The sequence below is a fragment of the Chamaea fasciata genome, unplaced genomic scaffold (genome assembly GCF_029207755.1).
Source record: "Chamaea fasciata isolate MVZ Bird 193981 ecotype frontalis unplaced genomic scaffold, bChaFas1.0.hap1 SCAF_5, whole genome shotgun sequence".
In the NCBI taxonomy this organism is placed as follows: domain Eukaryota; kingdom Metazoa; phylum Chordata; class Aves; order Passeriformes; family Sylviidae; genus Chamaea; species Chamaea fasciata.
In genome coordinates this window covers 63766489-63779560 of record NW_027094090.1, presented here as the reverse complement: position 1 = coordinate 63779560, position 13072 = coordinate 63766489, and the positions used below count along the sequence as shown (strand labels likewise).

The following is a 13072-nucleotide window of genomic DNA, read 5'->3' as shown; positions in this document are numbered from 1 at the left end:
ATTCTTGCCACTTGAAATGAGAGGCAGCAAGGAGGAACAGACTGTGAATTTTATTCAGGAGTCTTCAGACACAGCAGTGAAGCAAACAACCCTCTCCCCAAAACCGGAATCTGCTTGGTGCTGGCTGACACAACATCAGGTACCAGCCTGTTCCTGGTACCCAGGCTGAACACCATTCTCCTTCTCACACTGCTGGCACAGAGTTGCTTTGAGGAACAGGGAGGGAGGCACCAAGGAATGTGATACCCAGCACAGGGACACCTCCGAGTGATACAGGTGGCCCAGTAAAGGATGGTGGCTCTGCATTTGTCTCCAGGCCACAAGCCCGCACCAGTTGCCTGCAACAGTGAAAGGGCAAGGGCTGGTCCTTCCACAGCTGCCGCCACCTCGGTCGCCGTTTGCATCCAGGGTGCTCAGGAAGGGACCGCAGGCTGCAGTGGCTGATCGCTGATGTCCCCACCAGGGGCCACTGTGACATTAAGGAAAGCCAGAGTGCCAGTCATAGGAGAGGGCCGTGGGCTCCCACTCCTACAGCAGCTCAGGGCTCCCTAGAGCATCTGCCTTCTTCCAGGGCTGGAAGCTCAGGCCTCCGAGGTGAGTTTGTAAAAGAAAAATGGCTGCATGTGAACAATGTAGGGGGCTGGGGGCATCACTGTGGGACAAGGGGCTGCCATACACTGCAGTACAAAAATAAAGATATAAACAAGAAATGAAAAGGCTGGAGTGGAGTGTTCAGATCACATCCTCAGATCTCTGGCTTGCAACAGCTAGAGAAGGAGAGAGAAAGAGAAACACAATCAATGGTAGGAAAAAAAAGCAACTGAACATGGAGGGGAGAGTGAGAAACAAAAAGGGAAATGACAGAGGAAACACAAACAGAAGAAAAAGAAAAGAAACAAGGGTGGGAAAACAGAACAGAAGGAGAAAAAGTCTGTGTGATTAACACACATTGAGTCTTAAGATAATAACACTCAGGTCCCACAGCCATAGACAAGGAGGCTTTCAAACAGAGGGAGAGAGAAATGTCAGCCAGCTAGCAAGTGCTCTCCATCAGGACCAGTGGAGACTGACACTGAACATCTCCAGTTTAACAAGAGCCTTATAGTTCCACAGTATGGAGAGGAATCCTCCTTCTAACACTTTCTGTATCCAGCCCCACGCATATTGGCCAGACAGCCTTTCTAAGCAGGAGGCAGAGTGGAGAGGCTCATTTTGCACACAGCTGTGAGAACATCTGCAATGGGGACCAGCTGCTTCTGCTCTGTCTTTGCCACCTTTTCCACTGTGCTCTTACCCCGGCAGAGTCAGTGGGGGAAAAGCCCAGGGAAGTGAGAGCAGGGAAGGACAAATAACAGGCTGTCTTCTGCAAACTGCCTGGGCTGGCAGGCAAAGGAGCTGCGGATGGCAGTCTGGAGAAGCGATCTGGCATGCGTGTCACGCAGACACGTGGCAAAATTCCACCCCTTCCCTGAACCACCTCTGCCTGCTTTGCATTCATTTCCACCCCTCTCCCAGCTGCACTCTCCCTTCTGCTGCCAGAGCCTCTGGTCCACAGCCATAGGATCTGCTTGGCAGGTAAAGGCATGCATAGGATGAGAATATGTAAAGCCACCTTAAGGATGAGACAACCTCACACGTCCCTCCTTCCCCTCCCCAAGCTCTACAAACCAGGGCCATACCCACAAGAGGGAAGTGAGTCACTCATGCAGAGCTCAGGCTGGCAGGAGCTGGGAGTGCAGACAGGTAACATACCTGCAGAGAGGAAAAGTGAGGAGCAGAGAGAGACAGGGCCCTGGCCAGAGACCACTCTGAGCCCTGGGGGACAAAGACAGCAGAGGGAAGGATGCTGGAGGCTGGCGAGTGGGGCAATGTGGGAGGTGGATGACAGTGCTGGGATGGACACGGAAGGGAGCAGGAGGGAGGGTCCGCAGGAAGAGAGTTTAGCACAATCCCAAATAGATGGACAGTCTGCAAATAAAAATAAAACCGCAGATAAACCAAACAGTTCAAAATACAAAGCAGCAGCCATGGTAACAGCTCTCCTCTATCAGCTTTATCTCCAGAGAGACTCCAACTCCTGGAGAGGACAGCCCCCACACCCCACACCTGTTCTAGTCCTTCCCTGATGCTAGCTGTGAGCTCTCACCAGAAAGGTGGACGAGTCTACGCCTGGGGGATTATTTTTATCATTTTCCTCAGGGATTTGCTGCACCTTTCTCCTCTGCTTCTGCTTCTGCCTCTGCCTCCTCCTCCACCTCCTGCTCTTCCTCCTCCAGGTCCTCCTCTGTGTTCTGTGGCCCAGCATGTGGGACAAAAGGAAGAAAGAGTGGAGATACTTGCAAGATGAGCCATGGCAGTTCTTTCTGACACACAACGGAACAAAGCAATTATCATAACACTGAAATAAAAAGGGACCTTTCCACATGGCCAAGACAATTCTAGGTCAGGGAAGAGAGAGGCTCGTTTTCCTCTGGAGTGTCACATCAGGGTATCTAACCCACTTACAAGTGCTGTGACCCCACTGCCCGATAACTGCCATCAGTTGCTAGTGTTCCTTCCTGCATCCTGGGTATCTAAAGGATGTCATGCACTGCTACATGTTTCTGTCCTTCCCTCAAAAGCGGAGCAGGAGATATCTGCCCCTCAAGCTGAGACTCAGAAAAAGGAAAGAGAATGCTGCAAAACCTTCAGGGAAATAATGCCCTATAGGCAGTGACACACACAAATGGGCATGAGGAGGCATGAGGGAGATGTTAGAGTAGCATGAGAGGTGCCAGGGTGACTTGCTAAAGCCATTTGCCACACACACCCCTCCAACACACACACTCCTCCTTTTGGGCAACAGGTGTAATGCCACGGTGCTGAACACCAGGAAAGGCCCCTGTATTTCACCACTGAGGTGCCCCACTGTCGCAAGGGAGAGAGAAAAGAGAGAAGGAGCAAAGAACAAAGGATGTCATAGGCAATGGGAGCAGGGCCATAGCAAAGTTAATCTCACCTTGGCTTTGTGGCTGGGCTCAGAGCTCAGGCCATTGGGAGAGTTGTACAACTCTTTGGAGACCACGCACAGGAATTCTGTCTGATCCTCATTCCCATAATTATAGGATGAGCCAATGTTCACAAGCTAGAAAAGATAAGAGCAAGAATCACAAGCATGTATTCCTGAAAACACCCATTCCACCTGGGGTGCAAGGCAGAAAGCCCACCATGCAGTACTGAGTCCAATCCATAATCCTGCTGGAAAGGTCTCATAAGATGAGGAGACAACACAGAGAACCAGGAGAGAAGTTAGCCAGGATGCAAAACAGGCTGACCTCACACAGTATCCTCTAAAACCTCTAGAAGGGGCAAGAAAAGAGCCAGCGTGATGACTCAATCAATGACTTACCCAGTATTCTCAGAGCAGGAAGGAACCTTGCCTGGCAACTATATGATATCCATCATCTTTTCCCCGAAAGACAACTTCTTCCCCCCCTGCTCTGCCTTATCCATACCTGCTCAAAGCGCCATCCATCTGACATAGTGGAAACCATCTGAGTGAGCTCCTCTTCCTGGCACTGCAGCACACGGTAGACATGCTTAGGAGGCACCTGAGAGCAAAATTACAGAGCACACTGACAACAGTCACATACTAAAAGCTGTTCCCCTCCTGCAGAATGAAGTGGTAATACCCCTCCTTGGCCTGTCCTCTTCCCATGTCCCAGGTGAAAGGGGAGTGGAAACCACAATCCAGATTTCTCCCGTGCTGTCATTGGAGGCAAGAACAGTATTTCTTCTGGAGAGTAGGGACTGAGCTGAGTGCTTCCTGCATTGTCCCCAGAAGATACTGCCCTCTTTTGATGGGGAGTTTGTACCTGTCGTTACAAAATCATTTTTGCAAATGCAACAAATGCTGATGGGGCTTTGCAGCCCAAAGTGACTGTAGGATAGATTCCTTGTCTGCATTTAACTCTTTCACAGCCATTTCTTCACCTGTTTCCTCCAGGTTTCTTTACAGGTTTTACCATGCTCTTCATTGTGATTACACTCCCAGGACTGCCCACACGAGTCCTCCTCTCCATGACACCTTTGCTCTCCTCACAAACATTCCTCTATATCCCACAGCAACCAGCTGCCTTCTTCTAAAAGATAGAGGAGCTCACTTAGTTTCAGGGGATACATCCAGCATTACTTCTGGGATGCTAAGCAAGCCTGCAACTTATTTATTATAACTAAATTGGTGGTAGTTTGTCCCCTGCAAGATTTTGCTGCATAGGGATTAGCACATAATCTCTAATTAGTTGCTTCCTTCCATTCCTTGCTGCTTCTCTCAAGCGTTCTCTCACTTTAGACTCATCTTTGTCCCTTCTTACACCCCCTCCTTTCCCCACCCCACTTTATCTTGCCATACCTGTGTTACTGTATAGTCCTTCTCCTCCATTCGATCCTTGATTATTCGGATCAAAGGACCAATGTTATAGAACTCAGCTTCTTCAAGGATCCCTGAGAAAGACAGGCAGAAGGATCACAAAGACAGAAAGTTAGCAACCCATCTTTATTTTTCAACTTGCAAAAGATCAATTCTGAGCTTCACAAGGCCCATAGGGAGAAATTATATTAGTGCCTTACTTTTTAACAGGCTTGAAACTCTTACTGCAGAGAATTGAAACTTGGCTCCCTGCATCTTGTTTCTAATGCTCACCCCAACTTCCTTATGCTGCCTGCTACTACAGAAACAGGCACTGCCAGGGAAGGCTTGTGCTGAGGACTGCTAATACCTTTCCCAGATAGTTTTGGCCAAGGAGAACAACTGTAGGCTCCAGTCTCTCTCAATGACCACTCGTTATCACCTTGCTCAGACTCTCTCATTAAGCTAGAGAATCACAACTTGAGGTTCTGACAAGCCACCAAAAGATCCTAGAAAAGCCTAACCTACCTCCTGAGCCACTTGGAGTTGCAGCCCCATATTACTTTATATGATCTTTGGCTACCTTCCCTGTGCTTCAACTCAAAACAGGTAAACAGAAATGGTTTTGTTTTTTTCTCTATGGTGTCTGCATCCATCACCTCTCCTGAGACTCACCTGTTTGCTAACAGGCCTTCAGGAAAAGGGAAGAGGTTCCCAGAGGGTCAGTGAGGGAAAGGTGGCTGGAAGCCAACACTCACATGTCCCCAGGGCAGTACAAAGAAAATATAGGTGGGGAGATTGATCCTCCACTACCTGACACACTCAGACCTCTTCTGTGCCTCTCATTCACCAATGAATTGTCTAATGGGTTAGTTTTACACCAGTCTGAATGTTTGCAGCAGGAAATTAAAAAAGGCAATGCAAATTAACTGGACTCCTGTTTGTGTTTCAGATTTGCTATTAAAACCTGCAGATGAACTCTGTCTGACCTCAGGATTACAAGAAGTGTCAAGCAGGAAACACTTCAAAATTTGGCTTATTAAAATCCTGTACCATTAGTTGGATATATATTTTTTTAATTATAACTGATAAGACTATTCTGAAGAAAACTTTCTTTGCTTTAGGTAAAAATGTGTAAGAAAGGCGAGAAGACTAATGACCATGCAGAAACTGTGCTTGGCAAGGGCTGGACAGCACAGCCTGTATTTGGAATTGGCTCCTTATTAGAGCCTAGCATCCAAAAAATAACAAGGCACTGTGGACTGCTGGCTGGTAACACTGTGATGTCACCAAATCATCCTATTCGACCCACTGCCAACCTCAAATGAGGGATTGGTTTGTCTGACTTGCTCCACTGGAATTTCTGCAGTCCACAACCCATCAGAGCACGAACAGCATACAGTGCATATCACTGATTAATGATGGTCTTTATTACAGTCAGTAGAAGAGATGATCTCGGTTTTGTTTGGTCTACTGGGCTTTTATTCCTAATTAGAAACAGACATTAATAGAAAACTCACAGAGCCTGGTTAAAAGTAGATCAAGAACAAGTAAAAAAATGGCTTATTGAGGCTCTTGAGATCTTGCCTACTTCTGTCTTGGTGACATCTCTGTTGGACAGTCATGATGCCACAACACCTGCAAGGATGCCTTCCTCACCCACTCCAAACCCCTTTAGTAAAGGAGACATCGTCATGCCTTGCAGGGATAGCTCTCTGAAATCCCCCCACATCAACATCCAAAAGGAGAACAAGAGAAAACAAAGTTGACAACAAGTTCCGTTTATCCCGACTGTGGTAAGTGGGATTTTTCTGGGCTTCACAACTCACCCTCTTCAGCCATATCTTTATCCAGGACCAGCTTCCCATGACGGAGGAAATTCAGAATCGGTCCAAAGTAAGTGGGGTCCCGATCTATTAGGTATGCACCAGTTTCATCCTAGCAACAGAGATAGATCACAAGAAAAAAAAAAAAAAAAAAACAAACCCAAGGAAAACTTGTAACCAACCCTCAAATACCCTAGAATACAAGAAAATACAAACCTAAGCAAAAATGTCCACTATTTCTAAGATTCTTTGGAAACCATGGGTCCCTCAGAGTCCCTAGCCAAGTCAGTCCAGCTTGGATTTTAACTCCTGTATGGGTCTGCTCAGCATGCCGACCTCAGTATGAATCAATCCAGCTGAAAAAGCCCAAAAAATAGGCCTCAGTTTCTTTGTGCAACTGTGCATCCAGGCCTGGTGCAAGAGAGCAGAGATCCCCTTACAGGAACAAGGCTGAGTCAGACAGACACAGCTGGGAAGTAGACCCAGGATGTGAGGTGACAAAGAGGAAGGGGAGCAGAAGCATGGGAGAGATGGCCTCTCTTTTCCCCAGCTCGGGAAGGCAGGTACCAGGCTACAACAAGGGGGAATCTGGCATAGGAAAATCCTTCCCGGGAGAGGGGGGGAAAGAGCAGGCATGTCTCATTCAGTTACTGCTGCAGCAGCCGGAGTCTGGCTCCATCCCCGCATCCCTCCAGTCCTCCCCATGCTCGGTGGGGCACGGTGCGGGAGGCAACCCAGCTGCCTTACCCGGTCCGACTGCAGCTCCTCGCCCTGGCACAAGCGACACAGGAAAGATTTCTGCTCCCGACACAGGGTCTGCCTGGTGGTGAGGAAGACGGTGCCCCCCACATTGAGTCTCACCCACTTGGCCTGGGTGCCAGCGGGTGGCGGGATGTCCCAGGTGCAGCGTAGCCCCACGGCGCCCTGCATCTCCTCCCTGCCCTCCATCCTCATCCTCACCCCCACCTCCCCCACGGCGTGCAGGGACTGCCGCAGGTGCTGCCTATCGGAGAATGCCGGGATCTGTAGTTTATCTGCCTCTCCCTCCGCAGCAGCTGTGTTTCCTGGGGGCTAGGGATCTTCCCTGTGACTACCAAGGGAGTCCTGAGAGGAGGAAGGTTGCTCGGTGCTGGAAGATATCACTGCGGCTATTGGGGTGGGCAAAGCAACAGCTCCACAGCGTTGACACTCCCTGTCTTTTCCCCTCTTCCCGTTTTCACAGACCATGTGCCAGTCAGCAATCCGGAGGTGCAGGGTGTTATGCAAAAATCGTAGGCATTTATTTCCGTAGACATCCTCTCTGGCTCATTAAAAGGTTCTGGGAACTGTAGTTTCGCAGGAACAAGCACAAAAGGGTGATGGGAACTGTAGTTTTCCCAGGTCGCTGTTCCTGCAATGAGGATGCTGGAACGAAGGGGTCTGCACCACATGACGCCAGCCCTGCGGCTGGTATTCTGCCTGCTACCAGTCCTGGGTCTTGTCTGCAAGCTTCCTCGGAGACAGGAAGCACAGCCTGCTCCCTGGAAGTCGGCAGATTAAGACCCTCAGCGCTGTACTTCACAGCATTCCCTTCAGGACATCCATTATCCCAGGCTCACCGCTCAGTGCCGCATCAGTTGTCATACTTTCTTGCAGCAAAATATGTAGACAGTTGCCTTCTTGCTAACATATGTACGGACCGTTTTGGGAACCGTATTATGGATCTGCATGAAGTGCTGGCAGGGGGCAGGAATATTTCTTCTTCCAGCTCAGAGGCATTGCTGACTTAGCAAACTCCCGCCCTGTGCTGCTCTACCTGCGCAAACCCCCTGCGTCCTTCTCCAGGGCTCCTGCCATCCCTGTTTGTGTCTGGGCAATAGAGAAGTCAGACTGTAACTCAGCTCTGTGTGGAGTTTTACCTCTTCCCCCGGCATGTATCACCTGCCCAGGCTGATGTGCCAATCCAATCCCGTGATATGGAATCTAGCCCTGCCTCTGCCACTCACTCCTGCCAGGCCGAGCCTGGTGCTCAGCAATCCATGCCCCAGGGGACTCTGTTTAAACACACTCCTTGGCACAGACACAACCTGAACAAGCTCTCTCCAAGAGCCCTACTTTTCCCAGTCCCTCCTAAGCACAGCTGTGCTTGCCAGCAGCTCGAACACATTAAGAATGGAAAGAAAAGGCTGATGTTTCACCCCATTGTGGCTCAAAACCTTCCTTCACCTAAGCGACTTCCTGGCTCTTCCTTGACAGGCCAAGGTAGCACTGCAGAGACACACAACACTTTCTTTTTCTTGCATTTAGATCTTAGTGCGTTTAGAGGTGAGGGGTTATTGAGTGAAGAGGCTGGGTAAAGAGAAACATTATGTTTTACTCTTACATTCCTTTTCCTCTTGTCCATCTTTCTTCTTTTACTTGCAAATCACTCCCTTTTATCACTACAGAAGAAGGCCTCTCCCCCAAATCACCCAGGATTTCCCTCACAAAGATCGCATGTGTACTTCGCTCCTTCTATGGAGGGGTGCCAAGGGAAGGAGAGAAAGAGACGGTAACATGGAAGAGGTTTCAAGATTGCTGACCTTCACCTAATTTAAGTACAGGAACAATTCAGCTGCCTCAAGGGTGTAAATTCAAATACTTTTGAACCAGCATTAGAGTGACCATTAACAGAGCATGAAAAAATATTTTTGTCTACCACCTGTATGGAGGGAGCAGGCTCCGGCCAAAATTACTGCTCAGCCCTGGAAGCAGTCTCCACTGAGCAGTAACATACATCGAAGATGCTCAGACTAACACTGACCTGGACTGAAGCGTCACACAGAGCAACACAGCTCTGGGCTGTCAGACTGTTGTCCTCCTAATTCTGGCTCTGAGTCAAACCACAGCAAATTGGAGGCCTCTGCCCTGCACTCTGGTGTGTGAGGGCTGCAAGACCTTGTCTGTACTGGCTGCAGCTCCAGCACAGAACTGGGGTGAAGACTGTGGCTCTCCGATATGAATGCAGAAGTTGGGTGGCAGCCTATAGCCCCTTATCTCCTCCTCCAAGAAATCTGCCCCGCCTTCAATTTTTTCCCTCTTTTACCAAGGGTTCACCCTCTCCTTTTCCTCCTCTCACAGCCCCACAGCCTCTTTTTCCTTTTTAGGGTCCATCTCTTGTTCTCAACACCTTCTTTTTCAACCTCCCCCATGGCAGTGCTGCTCACGAGTCCAGGATGATCTGTATTCAAGGCATAATTTCTTCCATCAATACCAGTCTCCACTTGTGGCTGGAACCTCAAGTCTTGCTCACCCCAGTGCCATGGGGTGAAAAGTTATTTGCTAAATCTAAAGAGGTATATTTTGAGTAAGGAAAGATGTCAACGAACACCACTTCCAACATCAGTGCCCTTTTTCCTGCAATATACAGTGGAAAAAAATAATTGAAAATGCACCAGGCCAGGGATTTATTCACAGCATGTGAAATCCTCTTTAGGAAGAAGCCAGTGTTGCCAACTGAAATGTTCTGATGAGTTGGGGCATGGGCTAAATACAGACTTGATTGCACACTATTACCAGATGTAGTTCTGTGAGGCAATTAATGTGCCCTTGTTAAGGCCCCCTAAAATCAAGCAATAGGACACAAGAGAGGTTAAGTTTAAACAATTGGTGGTGTTGGGTCAAAGGTTGGACTTAATGATATCAGTTCTTTCCCAACCTTACTGTTTTATGATTCTATGACTTGTTCCTCCTGCCTTTATGATAACTGTATATAAAAACACATGCACAGAAACAGAGGGAAGAGCAAACAACAGCTTACATGGGGCTGTGTGATGGTGTAAGACTGTACAGCCTTGCAAAGTACTCAGTGAAGTAATGGGAACCATTGCACAGATGGACTGGGAGCAGGAAAAACTTGACAGCCACTGGATACTGGGCTGAACAAGAGCTGAGGAGAACAGAGCAGGGAGTAAACTGGGAGTGTCTTGGGTCAGCAGCCAGGCCTGCAATGCAATCCTGCAGAAGGCTACACACACTGCAGGGCTCTGCAGCTTGGTACGTGGCCCACAATGCATCTCCGGCATTGTAGAGCTGCTCTTATGGAACTGTTGTGTTGGGGAACAGCAGTGGGAGCAGGGGTCACCATGTGTTGGCACAGACAGCTCACCACCCTGACAGTCTGGGAACACATATTGGGGATTACATGGCAGGAGACACCGCAGAAGAAACCAAGAAGAACTAGTTGGCATGTCCATGTAGAATCAGTGCCACTCTCTCTTCTGCAGGAAGTGGAGAGGGGAAGACAAGTGATGCTCTGACATTTTGCCAGTAAGCCAACAGTGAATCAGGCAAATAAATTCCCTACACTGGACTTGGGGGTGGACACAGTTGAATAATAGAGTCCAGCTTGACTGCCAGCTGAGCCAGGCATACTGGAGCATAAGGGAAAGGCCTCATGGCATATAAGCAAGCTAATCTTCCTCCAGCTCTTTGTGCTGCATGAGGTCTGTGAGCAATGTACCTGCATTCAAAGCAGTGTGCAAAGCATGTGTGTGTGAACGTGCATCATGCAGCACCTTTGCTGGAAGACTGCTAGGAGAAGGAGACAGAATGGTTGTATAGCACCTGGTTGTAAGCTGCAACCCGGAGAGATAGGAGGAATATGAAATGTCCCTGCAGACAACACTAATTACCATGGCTTATGCAGTGCTTGGACCAGTGGTGCCGGTAGAAGAAGAGCTGCTTTAGAATCTACAAAAATTTGCAGAGAAACAAAAAGCTTGCTGGGAAATGAAGAGTTAAATAGTGCAACCTGACTGCTAGGGAGCATCATGGAAGGAAAAGGAAGGAGGATGACAAAGAAGACAAGTGAAGAACGGGGCACTATGGGATTACTTTTGACTAGACAAGACTGTTTTCACAGAATCCAAACCTCCTTCAGGACAAAAGTATTGCAGATAGTAAAATAAACCAATAAACCAGTAAAGAGTTTACATGCTGGCCTGAGATTCTAAAATTTGCATTGAAAGATGTAAAAACTCTAGTCTCAAGTTACCCACAGGTCAATGTGACCTTCCTCCCACATCAGGGCTGTTGTTTAGGCTACCTTTTTGGCTACCATGAACCCTATTCCACTAAAGACATGCTATTTCCAATTGCCTGTGACAAATTTTTCCATGGGAAAGTCATGAACATTAGTGGTTTGCATTATATTCACTTCTCCACAGCTTTTGGTTCCTATAGGAAACCCACTCACTGAGTCAGGGACATAAAGATCTGCAGAACATTTATAGTCCTTGTGTAAGTCCCCTCAGCTGTTCCATATGTCCAGTAGCATCTGTTATAGCTCAAAATAGGTTTCGCAGTCTCCAGGCTTTGGAAACATTGTCTCCGTCTTCACAACCTTCTCAGGGCTCTGCCTGCATCACCAGTACAGATCTCAACTAAAAGGAGGGGGAACATCAGAAGACACTCTTGGATAGATTTTTGATACATGATATAAGAGGGAATACCCCAGAAAAACAAAGTATCTTGCTATAGGAAAGAAGATCTCTGTTTCTGGTCTGTGGAGAAATCAAGGCAAAGTTAAGCATCTGGGAAAAGATTTGCCAAAAGCTGGGAAGAATCACTGAGATTTTGGAGTGGAAAATTCAGCCTGAGAATTGAGTTGAGTATTGCCAAGCTTGGCATAAATACCAGAGAGGGGAAAGGGCCCTGCTAGATGTCACCAAGCCACAGGGGTGAAATGTAGAGCAAGGGGAGAGGGAAGTTTTCTACTCAATTTGCAATCTCCAGGTGAATGGCTGGGCTTTGCCACACACCTCTCTGCAACACACAGGACAGAAAAAGCATCTCAGTCTCAAGGAGAAGAAGAGAGATTCCCACTGACCCCAGGACTCCTGGGTCAGTGGCAAAAAAGAAACACAGTGCGTAAGATGCATCAAAATATATCCCGGAAGGATACACGAAAGCCAGCTCCCTGCATCTATTGCAAATGAGTCTGAAACAATATGTCTATTTTCCTAAAACTAAATTTTCCTGGAGCAACAAAGCAGGCAGAGTACTCATCTGGCCACATAACGACAAAATCAGCCTCTTGGTATACTAAAGGGTCACTTGTTTCAGACCCCTGTGCACTCCATGTACTCAGCACTTGCTGCAATGCTAGCTCCAAGTCCTCGAAGAGCTGGGCTGTCAGTCTGGATGCAAGCAGGGAAATTGCAGGCTGTCAGCCACGGGGTGGTCAGACCATATGTGTGAGTGGGGAGGACAGAGGAAGAAATAAACTGGACAGTGAAACTCCAGCTGCCCAAGAGGTGAGTAGAAACACAGCTTGCATGCATGCAAGCCAAGGCCAAGAAGCAGCAGTCAAAAGATGTAAAAGGAAATGCAAAGGATAAACACTCAGCAACAGGGAAGAATCCAGTCCTTACAGACAAACCTGTGACAATAAGTATCCACTGCATTCCCTGGGAAGGGCAACCCCATCAGCCACAGATATCTACAGATACCTGTTGCTGCAAGCCCAAGAGAAGAAACTCTCTTTAAGTTAGCAGCAGGCCAGAAGAGGTGCAGGTTTGTTTGTGGTTTTTGGGGGGTTTTATTGTGGGGGTTTTTGGGGGGTTTTTTGGTTTGTTTTTGTTTTGTTTTTGTTTTGTTTTGGGTTTTTTTTTTTTTTTTTGGGTGTGTGTGTGTTTTGTGGTTTGTTTTTTGGGGGTTTTTTTGGTTTTTTTTTGTTTGGTTTGGGGTTGTTTTTTTTTTTTTTTTTGGGGGGGGGGGGGCAAGGTTTCTGTGGTTCTTTTTGTTTAGTTTGGAGCATTTTTTGTAGAGGAGAAAATCCCAGAGAGAACAAATTCTTGAACATTATCAGGGATGCCTGGTGTGCTTTGAATTTTTAGGA

The 13072-nt window shown here is 47.9% G+C and overlaps 1 protein-coding gene across 4 annotated transcripts; it reads right to left on the bottom strand.

Moving 5' to 3' along the window:
- Positions 1 to 31: 31 nt before the first annotated feature.
- Positions 32 to 7439, bottom strand: KCTD17 (potassium channel tetramerization domain containing 17). 4 transcript variants are annotated; one of them, XM_066184049.1, is made up of 8 exons: positions 6961 to 7439; positions 6217 to 6325; positions 4391 to 4482; positions 3495 to 3590; positions 2999 to 3124; positions 2213 to 2291; positions 1680 to 1968; positions 32 to 767 (listed from the first exon to the last, which is right to left on the bottom strand). In XM_066184049.1, the coding sequence occupies exons 1-8, from the start codon at positions 7165 to 7167 to the stop codon at positions 746 to 748; spliced, it is 1020 nt and encodes a 339-aa protein (XP_066040146.1). In that variant the 5' UTR covers positions 7168 to 7439; the 3' UTR covers positions 32 to 745. The 4 variants fall into 4 exon arrangements, with proteins under 4 accessions (XP_066040146.1, XP_066040147.1, XP_066040149.1 ...); XM_066184050.1 differs by having other exon boundaries at positions 1753 to 1968; XM_066184052.1 differs by lacking the exon at positions 1680 to 1968 and having other exon boundaries at positions 2147 to 2291.
- Between the last annotated feature and the right edge of the window lie 5633 nt (positions 7440 to 13072).

Coding starts and splice junctions, on each gene's coding strand:
- KCTD17 (XM_066184049.1), bottom strand. CDS start 7,167: ATGAGGATGGAGGGCAGGGAGGAGATGCAGGGCGCCGTGGGGCTACGC. Junction 6,326..6,960: donor AGGAGCTGCAGTCGGACCGG/GTAAGGCAGCTG, acceptor CTCTGTTGCTAG/GATGAAACTGGTGCATACCT. Junction 4,483..6,216: donor TAAAGATATGGCTGAAGAGG/GTGAGTTGTGAA, acceptor TGTCTTTCTCAG/GGATCCTTGAAGAAGCTGAG.